This window comes from Mucor velutinosus (assembly GCF_035048745.1).
Source record: "Mucor velutinosus strain NIH1002 chromosome Unknown tig00000093, whole genome shotgun sequence".
In the NCBI taxonomy this organism is placed as follows: domain Eukaryota; kingdom Fungi; phylum Mucoromycota; class Mucoromycetes; order Mucorales; family Mucoraceae; genus Mucor; species Mucor velutinosus.
The window spans coordinates 1,933,302-1,948,247 of NW_027041907.1; the positions used below are offsets into that span (position 1 = coordinate 1,933,302).

Here is a 14,946-nt window from a genome sequence, read left to right on the forward strand (position 1 = left end):
TTAAATACTACAGTATTATCATGAAACTGGAAATCAGGAGGAAAAGATGAGAAAGTGTGAAGGAAAATGAAAGAATAAGATATATAAAATGTAGAACATTATAGGAATATGCGGTTTTAAGCCTTGATACGGTATGGATCAGTCTTGTTCTTGTACACAGACTCACTCCAGACGAAATCTTCTTGGATCTTCTTGTAGCGGGTAGCGCAACTCCAGCCTTGCCAGTCTTCAGTGCATGCAAAAGTTAGCTTTACACAAACTTACAGCCATTTCATAAATATACATACCAAAGTTTTGCTTCTCATCACACCAACAGTTCTTTTGAAGGAAAGGATCAGTAGGACAATGCATCAAGGGATTGTGCTTATAACCAATGTCATTGAAGAAATGGACCTCAGAGGTCTTTAGCAACATGGCAACAGCAATAGAATGTACAGGAGCATCACCCCATCTAAACATTGAATTGAGTAAATTACCATACACAACGCAAATTCACATTATTACCTCTCATAGAAGAAACCACCTTGCTTGTCCAAATGCTCAAAGTACTTCAAGTAAGGTTCACTTCTCAAGAAATCAAGGGAGCCAATCTGTAGCACTCCATGTTAATCTCCAATCTAAGCCTTACCCAGCATCTAACATTACCTCAAAATTAGACCAGAAATGGCAACCATTGTATGACTCAAAATCATTATCAGTAAGCCAGGGCATCAAACTATCCTCACCCCAATTAATGTACTCTGGGTACTTTTCCATGTAAGCTTGAGTAGCATTCCAAAGGGTAGGAATGGTGGCCATGTATTCAGTCAATGAAAGAGTCCAACCTGGATATGGCTGGTGAGTATACGTGGTTAAATTGGCTTCAGTTTTGTCGCAGATGCTTTACCGTATTTGAACTTGTTGTCCTTCATCATTTGGAACACATCATAGTCAACATCACAGAAATATTGTACATCAGGTTCAACACGCCAGTAGTACTCAAAGTTATCAAGCAAGGGATGTCTAAAGAAAAAGCCAGATTGGAAACTAGGGTAATTTTGAGTCAGGCCCCAATGTTTCATGACACATTCACCCAATACACGTTACCGGCACATGTGTCTATAAGGTTCACTGCCACCATAAATGATCTTTCTATCGTGCATATCTTTTCTACATTCGGCAGCATAAGTTTGATTGATGTAGTCAGGATATCCCCACATGTCTTCATCGATCTTGCCGTAGAAAGTTTGGGCGCTTGTCAAATCACTAGTCTTTTGCTTGAACTCATCAGTAAAAAACTCCTCGTTCAAGAACACATAGGGATAGTTGAACTTTTTGTTAAAGCGATCCTCCATTTGACGAATAGATTGACGGATGCCTTGCAAATCAGAGTTTCTAGCCAAGATAACAAATGCGGCCTTGACACGATTGGGATCAATGACAGGCTTTTGCTTACCACCATGATGCACAGCAGCTAATGCTGCCATTTCTTGGTTTTCATGAGGCTCGAAGCCTGTGAGATCAGATTCATCATACCAATTATCAGCGAGTTGAGGACTTGCAGGGCGAGTTGATGGGAAAAAGACATAGGCGGTTGTACAAAAAACAGCAATGGCCGCAAGCAACTGTAAAAGGAGAGTCTGTCTCCTTTTTGTCATCATCATTTTGTAGATATAGAGTGGTGTAAGAAGGAGAAGCGAAGAAGAGGGCGAGATGTTGCAAGTAAGGCCCTTTTTATATACATTTCAAATCTCAAACAGCATTTTCTTCGCCTCTTCATTTCTATTTACATGAGCATTGCATGATGAATGTTGTGTGTAGCACAAATGACCCTCTCTATTTTTTTTTTTGACAGTTGAATTACACCACATTTCAAATTCAAAATTTTGAATTTGGGACTACCTTTAATGAAAAAAGCAATGTGGGAGTGGGCCAAAGGTAGTAGTCCATGAAAAATTTTTGCTCACTGACATGTGTATAAAAAAGCAACATCTGTGGCCACTTTTTCCTACTTTCTTCTCTTTTCGCTATATAGAATTTTGAAATCAACTAGCAAATAAGGTAAACTATTATTATATGTAAATATTGGTAAACATGTCATTTCTATGAAAATGGGAAATGTGACATTGTTGATGATTAAGTGATTCGCTGAAGTTGGTCCCATATACGCAACAGGGACCTTCTAACTTTATGAGTTATATCATTTACTTGCCCTCTCTGAAGTGCCATTTTTCTTCATTTTGATGCATGTTTGCCATTCAAATTTTCGTATTCATCATACTGACATCCTATTGTTAGATTGCATATATGTATTCTTGTAGATCAAATATCAATAAATTTTTTTTTAATACCTGAACATGTGTGTGGCTTTTTTAATTATATCGTTTACATTGCTTGAGGCATTCATCCATGAATTTAATATATGACTAAAATAGTAATGGATCCTCTTTTCTCTGATGTGCAACAGTAAACCTACATGCAACGTAAAATAAGCATCACTGCTCCATGTTGAAACCACATGTCTGCTCTGATGAGAGCTGCTTTTTTACCTCTTTCTTTGCCATGAAATCTTGGCATCTCGTCGTTGTAGGCGTTCTACAGCGGTGGTTGATATTTGCACCGGCTCCACTTGTGAATCTACATCAAACGGCCTTCGGTCAACAGGAAACATGTTTCTTCAGCAAAATTGGTCAGGACTTTCGTCTCCTGGATATCCCGCTGATCGTATGCTTTTATTCAACATACAGTATTGAGCGGTATGTGATGAAAAGAAAGTAGTAAACGCTGTTATAGGCGGCAGTACTATCGAATACATAATTCACAGTCATCATGAACTGCCCATCAGCTGGACTGGATCCTTGTTGTGCTATTTCCAACATTGTGCCATCAAATGATGATTTTCAGCAATCAACAACTAGCAATACCATGTTTTAAACGTGCAGAAATAGGTTTATTTAATGGCACAATTTTGTCAGCGTGGTGCAAGAATGGCAGAAAAAAGCGTGCAAAATTGATAGAATGCTAATGTGGTTTTTACCTTACAGCGGCATTAGTAGATGCCTCGACTAAAGTACCGTTTGCGGGGTCAATCGTTTCTTTAGCCTACGACAATGCGAAAACTGAAACAAGGATTGGTGATTTTACCGACGTTGGTGGAGATTGTCAATGCTTGGGCACCTATCAATATGACAGCCCCCTAATTTCTTTATACAAATTACGCATCAGTGCTAGAAACTACAACCGTAAGTACAAGATATATATATCTACAGTCCTGTCATCTCGTATAGTAGCCACAAAGGACGCTATAACAATAACGACATTGACACAACTCTCTACCTAGACAAGTTTCAATATCCCATCACTGACTATTGAAGTGCCAGTTATGACTACAGAAACATTGGGATTTCTCTACGAAAACCATATGACTACAACTACTCGCGCTTCTGCTACTCTTGAAACAAGCATAACAGTGCCTGCTACTTCTCTTGCAGTGACGATCACCACAACAGTTGTTCCTACTACAACTAACACAGAAACGAATACCGAAACTTCATTTACGCATTTACTTAATAAAACTACAACTACATTCACAATAGATGTCTCAGCATCAGTCTCTAACTCATATGCCCTAACTACCATTTTGACTCTGAACCAATACCATTTTTTTAAAAAGAAATTGCATCTACTTCACCTAAATAAAGCCTTTTGACGCATTTTGATCTGCGATCAGAAATTCAGGAACAGCTGTTTGATTGGTTATTTTTAAATTCCACCATAGTTTTTCAGGTACAGATCAAAATGACATTGCTCTAAAAAGGCTCTTAAAACCAACATCTGTACATCTCTGACAATGATAAAAAGACTACTTGACAGGATAAAAGAGTTGTGGAATAAATAGACAATATGTAAAAAAAAATAGCTTTTGTATGTTTTCTGGTGGTTGATAAATTCTTAACTGTTTGTTATAGTGAAAGAAAGCTGCTAAAGCAAGGCATGAAGATGTGTAATAGATGGGCGATAGATGCTATCAGTCGTGGCTTTCGGATAAAAGTATACCGATCTTATTCAAGATTGAGATGATTGCGGCGATCTGAATCTGCCATTAATTAGTCCTATTGCGCTTCGTCGCGCTTGAAAGTTCAATTATTAATGCATCGTCAATCATTACTAATTTCTCTCCTGCAAGAGTGCATTACCTTACTTTCCATTTTACGCAGCATAAAAACAATGATCATTCTTCATAATGACCTCAATCCAGAAATTGCTCCACTTGAATTAAGTGCCTCTCTTTTTCTACCCCTCAAAAACAATAATAAAATGAAATCCAATGTTTCAGCAACAAGACGTGGGGTTCCTGTTCCAAACATCCCAATGAAGATATGAAAGAGTGAGAGAAAAGGAGCGAAGTGAAAGGCTATTCTATTAAGAATGGAATGGATATTTAAAATATAGATTGCATTTTACATGCGAGTTGCACAAAGAAGGGAGAATCTAAATAATGAGCGTGTCGAACTTGGATCGCGTAGAATTTCCGTTAAACAACGCGCTCTAAAAAATTTACTATTCGTTCTTAATAGTATATAGTCACGTAGAAAAAAAGTATAAAAGAGTACACGATATCGCCACTCTTTGAACCTCTTCATACCTTTTCATTCATCTGCTATAATCAACAATGTCTGCTACTATCGAACCTACTTCTCAAATGGCCAAGCTATCCATGAACGATGCTCAAATCAAAAAGTTGAATGACACTGTTGAAGGTGAGGAGGTTGAAGAGATCCTCAGGGACAACACCAGACGTTTCTGTCTGTTCCCCATCAAGTATCATGAGGTAAGTTGAGTTTATCCCCATCAATATAGATCGTCTTCTTATACATCTGTTATGTCAGATTTGGCAATTCTACAAGAAGGCCGAAGCTTCTTTCTGGACTGCGGAAGAGATTGATTTATCCAAGGATCAGCACGATTGGGAAACCAAAATGAACGAAAACGAAAGATACTTCATTTCTCGTGTGTTGGCTTTCTTTGCGAGTGCTGATGGTGTTGTAAACGAAAACTTAGTCCAAAATTTCTGTGATGAGGTCAAGATTCCTGAAGCAAAGTGTTTCTATGGTTTCCAAATCGCTATTGAAAACATTCATGCTGAAACCTACAGTCTCTTGATCGATACCTACATCAAGGATAACGCCGAAAAAGAAATGCTCTTTGACGCTATCGAGACTATTCCCTGTATCAAGAGAAAGGCTGACTGGGCTTTCAAGTGGATCTCTGGTAATGATTCATTTGCTGAACGTTTGGTAGCATTTGCTGCTGTCGAGGGTATCTTCTTTTCTGGTTCATTTGCTTCCATCTTCTGGCTCAAGAAGCGTGGCCTTATGCCTGGTTTGACTTTTTCTAATGAATTAATCTCTCGCGATGAAGGTCTTCACACTGACTTTGCTTGTCTCCTGTTCACTCACCTCAAGAAGACTCCCTCTGAAGATCGTGTCAAGAACATTATTGTTGAAGCTGTTGAAATTGAACAAGAATTTTTGACTGATGCTTTACCTGTTAACCTTATTGGTATGAACGCTAAGCTCATGTGCCAATACATTGAGTTCGTCGCTGATAGACTCATGGTTGCTCTGGGCTTTAACAAGATTTACAATGTCTCCAACCCCTTCGACTTTATGGATATGATCTCTCTTCAAGGAAAGACCAACTTCTTTGAGAAACGTGTCTCTGATTATCAACGTGCTGGTGTTATGAACAAGACTCCCGTTGAGAAGACCTTTACTTTGGATGCCGATTTCTAAACTAACTTATTATACACATTATACTATCATCATCATTATTATTGCTCTTTCTTTCAAGAAAGAAAGCCCTTACTGTAAATATATCCATTAAACGACAAAGATCACTCCCCTTCTCTTGTTCAATAAACTATTAAATTATCATACAAACTGCTGTAGTTCTTGAATACCACAACCAAATGACAGAAATGATATAATAAGGGATGTTTATTGATGTGGATGTTTATGCGCTTTTACTCATTTCCTTGAGGTATTCATCGTGAAGTTTCTTTTGCATGTCGAACTCCTTTTGAAGCTTCTTCTTTCTACTCTTGGTAACCTCTTCGCCATCTTTGCTATGGGTGGGGAATCCAGACTCATCAAACTTGGAGAATTCATCTGAAGACTTGAACATTTCAGAAGGTGCAAGCTTACCCTTTTCAAGCTTCTCCAAACGCTTGCGTTCACGCTCGGCAGCAGCAGCGGCTTTCTTGGCTTCCTTTTCAGCAGCAATGGCCAATTTCTTTTCACGAGCCTGGATCAATTCTTCGCGAGGCACAAGCTTGACAAGAGCAACACCATCTTCTTGATCGTCTAGCGATACACTGAGATCAACCATTTGATTATCACGAAGGGAATCACACATCTTTAAGAATTCAGTATGCTCAACTTTGTTACGAGCACCATTTCTCACTTGATCTCTGAAGGAAGAAAGAGCTTGCAAGTAGGGCATCAACACTTCTTCAGTCTGTATACAATATGAATTAATAAAAGGTATATACTACATTCCTTTCATCGACTTACGTTGCCTGAACCTTGACCAGCAGAAGCACCGAAACCAATCTCGACGCCGTTATCAGCGACACCAAAGATCTTCAACATGGAAGTTACCCACTTGGCAACCTTGTTCAAGATATGAATATTGACGCCCTTGGCACCATTAGCGTTCATGTATTTGTTGGTGTTGGAGATCAAGTCAACTAGTTCGTCCATAACAACGGGTGTATTGATAGAATCACAGAGAGCAGCGTGCACAGCATCTTGCTTGTCTTGTAACAATCTCAATAGTTGCTGCTCGGGTTCTCTGAAACGATGAGTAATGGAGCCGTCAGCTAATTCAGTGGCTCCACGAGAACCGTCATTCTGAACCTTATATACAACAGCCTTGGTGTTATCAAAGAAGTTCTTCATGAATTGTTCTAACTGAATAGTTTCTTGCATGCTGGATTTCTTGAAATCCATCTTGGCGTCCCATTGATGCAACAAGAAGAAGATACGGAGTTGACGAGCAGTGTATGTCTTGAGTGCTTCATTGATGGTGATAAAGTTCTTCAAACTCTTGGACATCTTTTGACCTTCAACGTGGAGATGGCCAGCGTGCAAAAAGTAGTTGACCCATTGCTTACAATCGAAATGAGCCTCAGATTGGGCCAGTTCGTTATCGTGATGAGGGAAGGCTAAATCGACACCACCAGAGTGAATGTCCATGTTTTCACCAAGGACAGCACTAGCCATGACGGAACACTCGATATGCCAACCAGGACGACCTTGAGACCAAGGAGAATCCCAAACAGGCTCTCCAGGCTTGGAAGTCTTCCATAATGCAAAATCGTTGGGACTCTTCTTACCTTGGAGCTTGCTACCCAAAGAACCCTCACCATCCTCAATCAAAGCAGTATCACCCTTGGACCAAGGTTCAAGCTTGGCATAGTGATGGCCGGCATGACCATCATAGCGAGAGGTATCAAAGTAGACGGATCCATCGGCAGCGTAAGCATAGCCATTGTCAATGATCTTTTGGACATAGTCAATGATTTCGGGGATGTATTCGCTGACACGGGTTTGAACATCAGGAGCACGCACATTTAATGCTTCCATATCCTTGAAATACTCTTGTTCCCAGAAAGCAGGAAGATCACGGAAAATTTTGGGATCATTCACCTCTTGACCTTTCTAATTCGTTCGCAAATAATGCCAAATCAATATATCATATACATCAAATTAAAGATTTGCACTTACTCTGGCATCTAACCAAGCTGAAACGATGTCTTGAGAGGCAACCAAGAGCTCATCAGAAGCTTCCTTTCCACTGACGCCCTTTTGCAAATTGGCTTTGGCATTTTGAATAGCAACATAAGAGGCATCCTAATGCTGCATTGTAAATCACCTCACTCTTGATTCCTCCATGCACCAATATCACTTACCAAAGCACTAGAGATCATTTTGTACTTTTCATCCAACACAAGAGCCTTAGCGACCTCCTCAGGAGTCATCTTCTTGATGAATTCTGGCCAGTTGGAAGTAGCCAAACTAACAAGGGATGCATCCAATTTCTTCAATTTAGCATTAGCGAATTCCAACCAAGCTTCCTCTGTTTGTCGGATGATGTTTTCGTCTAGTTGAGTTGTTTCTTTCTTCAAGTTTTCAAAGAGATATTGTTGACGTGCACGCAGAATGATCTTATCGTCGATATCGGTGACATTTTGTACAAACAAAACATCGTATTTAAAGTAATCTTCAAGCACGCGGCGAATGATATCCATACTCAAATAGGTTCTGGCATGACCCATATGAGAAGCATCGTAGACAGTAGGCCCACAATTGTACCAAGTAACACGTCTGCCCTCTTTGGGAATAAAATCAGTCTATGCAATTAGCAAATGTTAGAAACAGTATTATCAGTGCCTCTTTTTTCTAATTACCTTTGTCTTTGTGAGTGAGTTTTGGAACTTCAAGACAGGAGTAGCCTTAGCAGCAGGTGTGAGCCATTTGGGTTGCGTTCTAGATTTGACACCAGATTCAGTAGTGGACATGATATTGATGGATCTTCGGGCTGCTGAAAATTGATTTAGGTACGGTTTTTTGGGTGAGTGGACTGAAGAACGTAATATCACTGTTACAAACGGCAAAATACGCATGTAACGAAATATTTATATCAAACGAAAAAATTGACTCACTTTCTTTTTACCTTGAAAAGCTGGTTGCTGGAAAACAAAAAAAATTGAGAAACCAAAAACATATTTATACCTTGGGAAGATGTAACCACATATAGTGGCTTAGGCTACCTACCTCCATGAAATGTAATGCAAGAAATAGATATCATAATAATGAGTCAACAAAACCGCAGTAAAATTAGTTGTATGAATATCAGAAATTTTCCTGTTGTTACATATTCAATAAAAGATAAGTGTTGAGTTTTACCTATAAGGAGCTGAACCGATTTAATGTATAACGTACAAGCGGTGGAAGACAGCTGTGTGTGTCAGTTTTGAGTGTAGATTTATTGAGAAACGCCAAAAATTACATGACATTATGATTCCTCAAGTTTGCTTGGCCTCACCAAATCTAGCTACAGTGTATTGGTGACTAGTGACACTCGAGGTACTAAACCCCATTTCGAATATATTGGATAACGGTTTTACATATCGCATCAGGGTCGCATTTAAATGCACATTTCGCAAAAGTTTAACCTACCAGATATAAAACTGCGCAAATCTCTTAAATAACGGTAACTAGCCAAAACCATACAATACTTTGTAACTCGCTTTCTTCTTTATATTAGCTTTCAAAAGCATCGGTTGTCCTCATGAGGAAGACATTGGAGCTTTTGCAGTAAAATATTTAAACGTCCGCTAGCCATTTTTCTATCCTGTTTTGTTAAATTTCGGGCAAAAAATCGACCTGTTTGATCTATTTTGTAGGATTTGACTATATAAAAAGTGATTGTCATTCTATCGTTCCTTAAGCTTTCTTGGAGTACTTTTCAAGGCGCTTCCAATGGTGTCAATAAAAATAGATGTTTTGAATAAGCTTAATGAGCAATGTCATGAAATATGAAATGAGGTTTTTGGCGAAAATGTCAAGATTTTACATACAAAGATTTTATAAACAAGGTTTTACGGGCTGTTTTGGATCGAGAGGATCATTTTGATTCAATATATGCCTTAGTAAAAATCTTCATTTTCGCGGTTAAAAACGCGATCGTTTGATTTTCGATGCAAACCATGAGGGGTACCTCATGCTTTTTGGTCGATTCTTGACCATGTTTTTTGGGTTCTCAAAAAGTTGAGCAAAGGTATCAGGAAGTTACTGCTAATCAAGTACAATTGTTTGGCATCATTCCGAAGGCTCAGAAAGGTATACATGTCTAGATATGAAGGCTTGAAAGTTGTCAAATTCGGTTATGTTTTGCTTTGTAGTTTTTATTTACACTTCATAAATCACATATTTGGTAGCTGGTATCTTCTGGAAGGGTGGTTCTGTAGCCTGTGCAATTTCTAATTTGAATAGAAGGCATGTTGATTTTGGTAAAGCTAATTCTTGCAAATTTTGTTGCATTATGTTGTTGGTAAGCTTATTAATGATGGATATGCGAAACCGAATTTGCTGCTTGAACATTATGGTTTTACACCTTTGCTTCGTTACGGTAAACCCTTCATTAAGATTGATATTACCAAATGTTGGGCTAGATGCTTAGCTGCCATGGCTTTTCACCTTCACTTCGCTATGGTAAAACCACCTCATATGTCAATGTTCCTGATCCATTTGACCCGAACTTTCACTGTCGAGTGTGCAAAACCCTAAAAAAAATCGCTCAAATCCCATCGCGTTCATTGCAGAGAAGTTTGCAATATGGCATTGGCCCCCATAGTCAAGGCCTATGCTTATCATGATGCTTTTATTGACGAAAATGACCCCAATTTCTATTGTGCAAAGTATGGCAAAGGCTATCATCAACGACAAACCTACCTCAGGCATTTACGAAATGTGCATAAACTACAGCCTAGAACTAGATTGGTCATTGCTCATCCCGACAAGGAAATCGACAATTATCATCCTGATCATTTCTGCGCCAAATGTGATAAAACACTCTCAAGTAACAGCACATTCCGTCGTCACCGTCTAAGAAGACATCATCACAGTATCTGCAGAAGAACTAGCCAAAGTTTCCAAATCCAAGCGCCTTCAAGCAGCTTCGATGTAATGTTCACTGACGCTTCAATCTAATGCTTACGCTTAAATGATCTGTACAGTTAAAGCGATAGTTATAGTTTCATCAATAGCATTTCAATAGACATATATCACTCAGCAGGGCTGTTTATTGTACATGCACATTTGCTGCCTCCAATTAAAAGCGAATCAAAATTTGAACCAGCTTTGAGAACCTACAAGGTTTCTATGTATCAATTCCCGAGTCTTTTTCGCATAAGTTTCATCTAATAGGTCGGCCTCTCGTCGAATTTCCTGCTCCAATTTCTTCTTTCTGTCCTGCTGTTGCTTCAGAAATGCCTCTTTCTCGGATTCAAAGGGAATATTGTTGTTTCTTGTTTGTGCTTCTTTCACTGCATCTAATAGTGTACTGAGCTTTTGTTGAGCTTTGGCAATCTCTAGTTGTGTGTTGGATAAATCTGCTTTAGAAGCTGCCACTTTTAGTTTTGAATCACACGTTGTGATGTTCACATAAGTTTTTGCTAAAGAGCCTGCGGTAGTGAGCTGTTGTTTTGTCTAATTATCGTGTGAGTTGAGTGCATAAACGAAAAAAAAACCTCAAATTAGGATATTTACCTCGAATTCATTCACAAATGATTCAAGTTCTCGAGACAGAGCTTCTTGACCATTCTTGAAGATCAGGTCATCTAGCTCACACGCGCCTTTCAAGAAACTTTGGATCAACGGTTTGTGATTCAAACTTGTCGCTGTAATATTTACCTGAAGTTATAGTGTCTGCAGTGAATTTCACCATTGTAATCTAAGGTAAAGAAAACTGCACATGAAATCCCACCCTCCTCAGTTTTACACAACTGGAATTGGGCTACCGACGTCGATGTCAAAGGTATAATGGTGCTTTTCATGTAGATCACAGAATTAAATGTTTATTCTATATTCGATTTTCCTCTTCTATGAGTCCCAGCAGAGTTAGAACGATGATCATTAATATTTGAAGTGTTAGTAGGTGGCAAAAATAAAGTGTTTCTTCTGGAAGATCCATTGTTGCTACTGACAGGTGTATTTACAAGGTTGTTGATATTATTAGTTGGAATAGATAGATTTTCAAGCTCGATCTCTGCTGTTGTGCTGGTATTATGTGATGATTGCTGTAATAGAGAAGAGGGTATAGAATTGATAGGGAATGGTATAATTTGTGATTCTCTTTTCATCGTATGATTTGGCACCAGAGTGGTGTTTGCAGCAGCAGGTGATTTGGATGCTGCCAAGGGTGGATAACTGATGATGGAATTGGGTCGTGAGTCCTTGTCCTTTTCAGATAGCAGTATTTTGCATTTGTATCGTCGTCGAATAAACCAAACGATCCAGCCAATGATGAGCAGCACACCAATACTACCGAATATGTAAACTGGAATAGCAATCGCTTTGTTCTGTGCAGTCCAAGCCTTGAGCGTGTTCACTGCATTCAGTCAGACGAAAAATTCACCGACATTTTCATAAAGAGGTACTTACAAGCTCCAGTGCCAACACAGGTACCCTTCTGACAGAATCCAGCTAATCCACATTCAGTGCCATCTAGAAACATGCCGCTCAGCATCAAACAATTTCTCGGATCTTTTGGGTCTGTGCAGCTGATAAGACATGAATCCTTCTGAAAAGAGCACTGTTCGCTGATATTTTGACGTAATCCACGAGCCATGCACTGTTGATCCCTCGAAGTGCATATTCCAGAAGCACATTTCATAGTGCCATTTGCACAATCTGATCCATCAGCGTCGAATAAATCAACAGGACACTGACTAGATTCTCCTGTGCAGTATTCTGTTGAATCACATTCAGAAACGGCAGGTCTGCAGATAGTCTCTTTTGGTGCAATCGTACAATTCAAGCAGCACTGATTACTGTAATCACTACATGGTACATCAACAGTGTGGGTCATTAGTTCATATAAAGAACCATATGAACTTACTCGCAAATGGCATTCGGCTTCAATTTACATGTTCTTGCGTAGCAGCAATCACTATCAGTAAGTCCTGAATCGCATTCCTCCCCAGGTTCCAGTATACCATTGCCGCAGAGTGAAAATGAGCCACCTGTTCTCAGGTCAGGCACTGTAATTAAAGGTTCAATTTGGTTAGTAAATGCATATGTAACCTAATGACAAGCTTACACTTTAAACAGTATCCAATATTGGGAAATGTATTGCAAATATCAGACACAGAGCAAGGGCTAAAGTCGTTTGTCGAGACATTGCTGGTAGGGTTCATCAAATATGTATCTCCTGCACTGCACACTGTATCACTGAGGGGACAACAGCCACATTCACCCTTACAAGGGCACATTCGCGAAGTGCAATCATGAATAGCTCCTGGAATCAATGTACATGTCAATACAAAATGGCACACTTTCTCCCGCATTTACTTACCAAAACCATGGCCTACTTCGTGTGCCACCACCTTCCATTCATCTCTTGTGATTGAAGACACGCCTGTGCCTGATACCCACTCATACGATCCATCATCTTCAATCTGCTGCGATACTTGAGTCTCGCACAGCTGACTCAGCCACGCAATCCCTACTTTGACGCCCGTTCTATGATGCAGCATCAGTATGGCATTCAAGCAAGTATTTGTCAACACACTTACGCGCACTTGGTCATTAAATGCCATAATGCAGCACCATCATCACCCTTGGTCCCTCTCCAGAGACTGAAATCACTAAGACGATCATTGATAGAATAGTAATTTGAGCATTCCTGATTCCATGCAATACTTGACTTGGGCTTTGCTGGACATTCAGGCACAGAAATTTGTAAGTAGATCAATCCCAATGACACATTGAACGTCTTTTCATAAACAGCAGAAGCGACGTTCCAGTCATTGATCATCTGTAATTTTGCGTAGCGAACACTGCCATACGACAAAACATACGAGCAATCGGCAGCAGCACCCATGTATGCAACTAGTCATTGATGAATGCTTAATATCATTTTGTTGGAGTGTCTTTCAAGAAACCTTACTCTTTCTAGCTGTGGGACATCCCTGTGTAACTGCGGAGGGCGAGGATGATGGAACAGCAACAGCAGAGAATACATCGATGTCTCGTTTCTCCCATAGATTGGAGAATGCGTTACTGCTTGTGTTGGAGGCGGTAGGAGCAGCGTGAGATCCAGTCATACGTCTGTTGTAAGCCAATTCTTCCATAGCGCACATGATATCGTCTTTTCTTCCATGTCGCTTTTCTAATAATTCAGATTCTTCCTGATCTTCTACCATGAATTGATCGGAATCTCTATAAATAATCATCTTGGAGTGTTGATTCATCGACACAGGGTCATCGCTGCGTTTTGTCAAGTGATAATTGGGAGCAGTTTTGATGTGGTATATATCTGAATCAACGGTAAATGCACCCTCAAAAATAGGTGTCGTGTGTCTAACAAAAAGTTCAATTTAGCTGTTTTGTTTTCTGTGTAATTACTCCTTAAAAGATCAGCTTACTCTAAATCTTTTCTCAGTAGAATTCGAGCCCACTGATGCTCTTTGTTGTTGGCATGGCCCTTGAAGACAAAGTATTCATGAGGAGCTACTTTTTCGATTGTCTGTGGTGATCCGTCTGTATTGAATACAGTCAATTGAGCATCTGGATGAAACAAATCAAAGTTTGGTGAAAGCGAAAGAGAGATTGATATATCAAATGCCGTAAATTCCAGATTAAATTGATCATGATACTGTATCGTTGAGCCGTTGTCATCATACACATGTCTCTTGTTGCCATGGAAACCCTGATGATTGAATGTGATGGTTGGATTATCGATCGTTTCAATTTTAGACAACCTTGAGGGGCGAGTTGACATGCCTGTGAATTCAATAAGTACAAAAGTGCTTGGCAAGCTTATTTAGGGTGGACAGCTTACCTTTGACTTGAGTGAATAACAACAAGATACATATTATAGTAAAATACATTGATGTCTTTGCTATTATAGACAGTTATATGGCATGCCCTTGTAACTTTTCTTGTTTCTGCTAATGTCTGAAAAGAAAGAAGGAAGAAAAGAAAGACAAAAACATTTAGTGAATCGCAAGAGTGTAGCGGGGTGAAAAGCTGTAATCGAGAGTGTAGTAACTGCAACTTGTAAGAATAGGAGGGGATCTGTAAACCAATGATAAGTTGCAATCAACTCGGAAACATGGCTCACACTTATTTTAATGGCAGTGCTTAGCTCGCGCGTGTTTCGCTTTTCCTGTTCTTT

At 39.4% G+C, this 14,946-nt stretch overlaps 6 protein-coding genes across 6 annotated transcripts; 2 read left to right on the plus strand and 4 right to left on the minus strand.

Moving 5' to 3' along the window:
• Positions 1 to 116: 116 nt before the first annotated feature.
• Positions 117 to 1,643, minus strand: ATC70_002376 (uncharacterized protein; the record flags this gene model as incomplete). The annotated part of the gene is made up of 6 exons (XM_064821753.1): positions 117 to 226; positions 288 to 451; positions 505 to 590; positions 646 to 824; positions 887 to 1,026; positions 1,087 to 1,643. 6 exons carry the CDS (start codon positions 1,641 to 1,643, stop codon positions 117 to 119), a joined length of 1,236 nt encoding a protein of 411 aa, XP_064681439.1.
• Positions 1,644 to 4,651: 3,008 nt separating this feature from the next.
• On the plus strand, positions 4,652 to 5,774 carry ATC70_002377 (uncharacterized protein; the record flags this gene model as incomplete). Its single annotated transcript, XM_064821754.1, has 2 exons — positions 4,652 to 4,810; positions 4,869 to 5,774. The coding sequence occupies 2 exons, from the start codon at positions 4,652 to 4,654 to the stop codon at positions 5,772 to 5,774; spliced, it is 1,065 nt and encodes a 354-aa protein (XP_064681440.1).
• A 220-nt stretch (positions 5,775 to 5,994) lies between these two features.
• Positions 5,995 to 8,563, minus strand: syf2 (Pre-mRNA-splicing factor SYF2; the record flags this gene model as incomplete). Its single annotated transcript, XM_064821755.1, has 5 exons — positions 5,995 to 6,498; positions 6,555 to 7,703; positions 7,770 to 7,895; positions 7,955 to 8,395; positions 8,453 to 8,563. The coding sequence occupies 5 exons, from the start codon at positions 8,561 to 8,563 to the stop codon at positions 5,995 to 5,997; spliced, it is 2,331 nt and encodes a 776-aa protein (XP_064681441.1).
• Positions 8,564 to 10,382: 1,819 nt separating this feature from the next.
• On the plus strand, positions 10,383 to 10,757 carry ATC70_002379 (uncharacterized protein; the record flags this gene model as incomplete). Its single annotated transcript, XM_064821756.1, has 1 exon — positions 10,383 to 10,757. One exon carries the CDS (start codon positions 10,383 to 10,385, stop codon positions 10,755 to 10,757), a length of 375 nt encoding a protein of 124 aa, XP_064681442.1.
• Positions 10,758 to 10,889: 132 nt separating this feature from the next.
• Positions 10,890 to 11,493, minus strand: ATC70_002380 (uncharacterized protein; the record flags this gene model as incomplete). The annotated part of the gene is made up of 3 exons (XM_064821757.1): positions 10,890 to 11,255; positions 11,316 to 11,401; positions 11,460 to 11,493. 3 exons carry the CDS (start codon positions 11,491 to 11,493, stop codon positions 10,890 to 10,892), a joined length of 486 nt encoding a protein of 161 aa, XP_064681443.1.
• A 130-nt stretch (positions 11,494 to 11,623) lies between these two features.
• ATC70_002381 (uncharacterized protein) lies at positions 11,624 to 14,550 on the minus strand (the record flags this gene model as incomplete). Its single annotated transcript, XM_064821758.1, has 8 exons — positions 11,624 to 12,156; positions 12,210 to 12,607; positions 12,667 to 12,808; positions 12,868 to 13,065; positions 13,123 to 13,289; positions 13,343 to 13,658; positions 13,717 to 14,129; positions 14,195 to 14,550. 8 exons carry the CDS (start codon positions 14,548 to 14,550, stop codon positions 11,624 to 11,626), a joined length of 2,523 nt encoding a protein of 840 aa, XP_064681444.1.
• Positions 14,551 to 14,946: the final 396 nt, after the last annotated feature.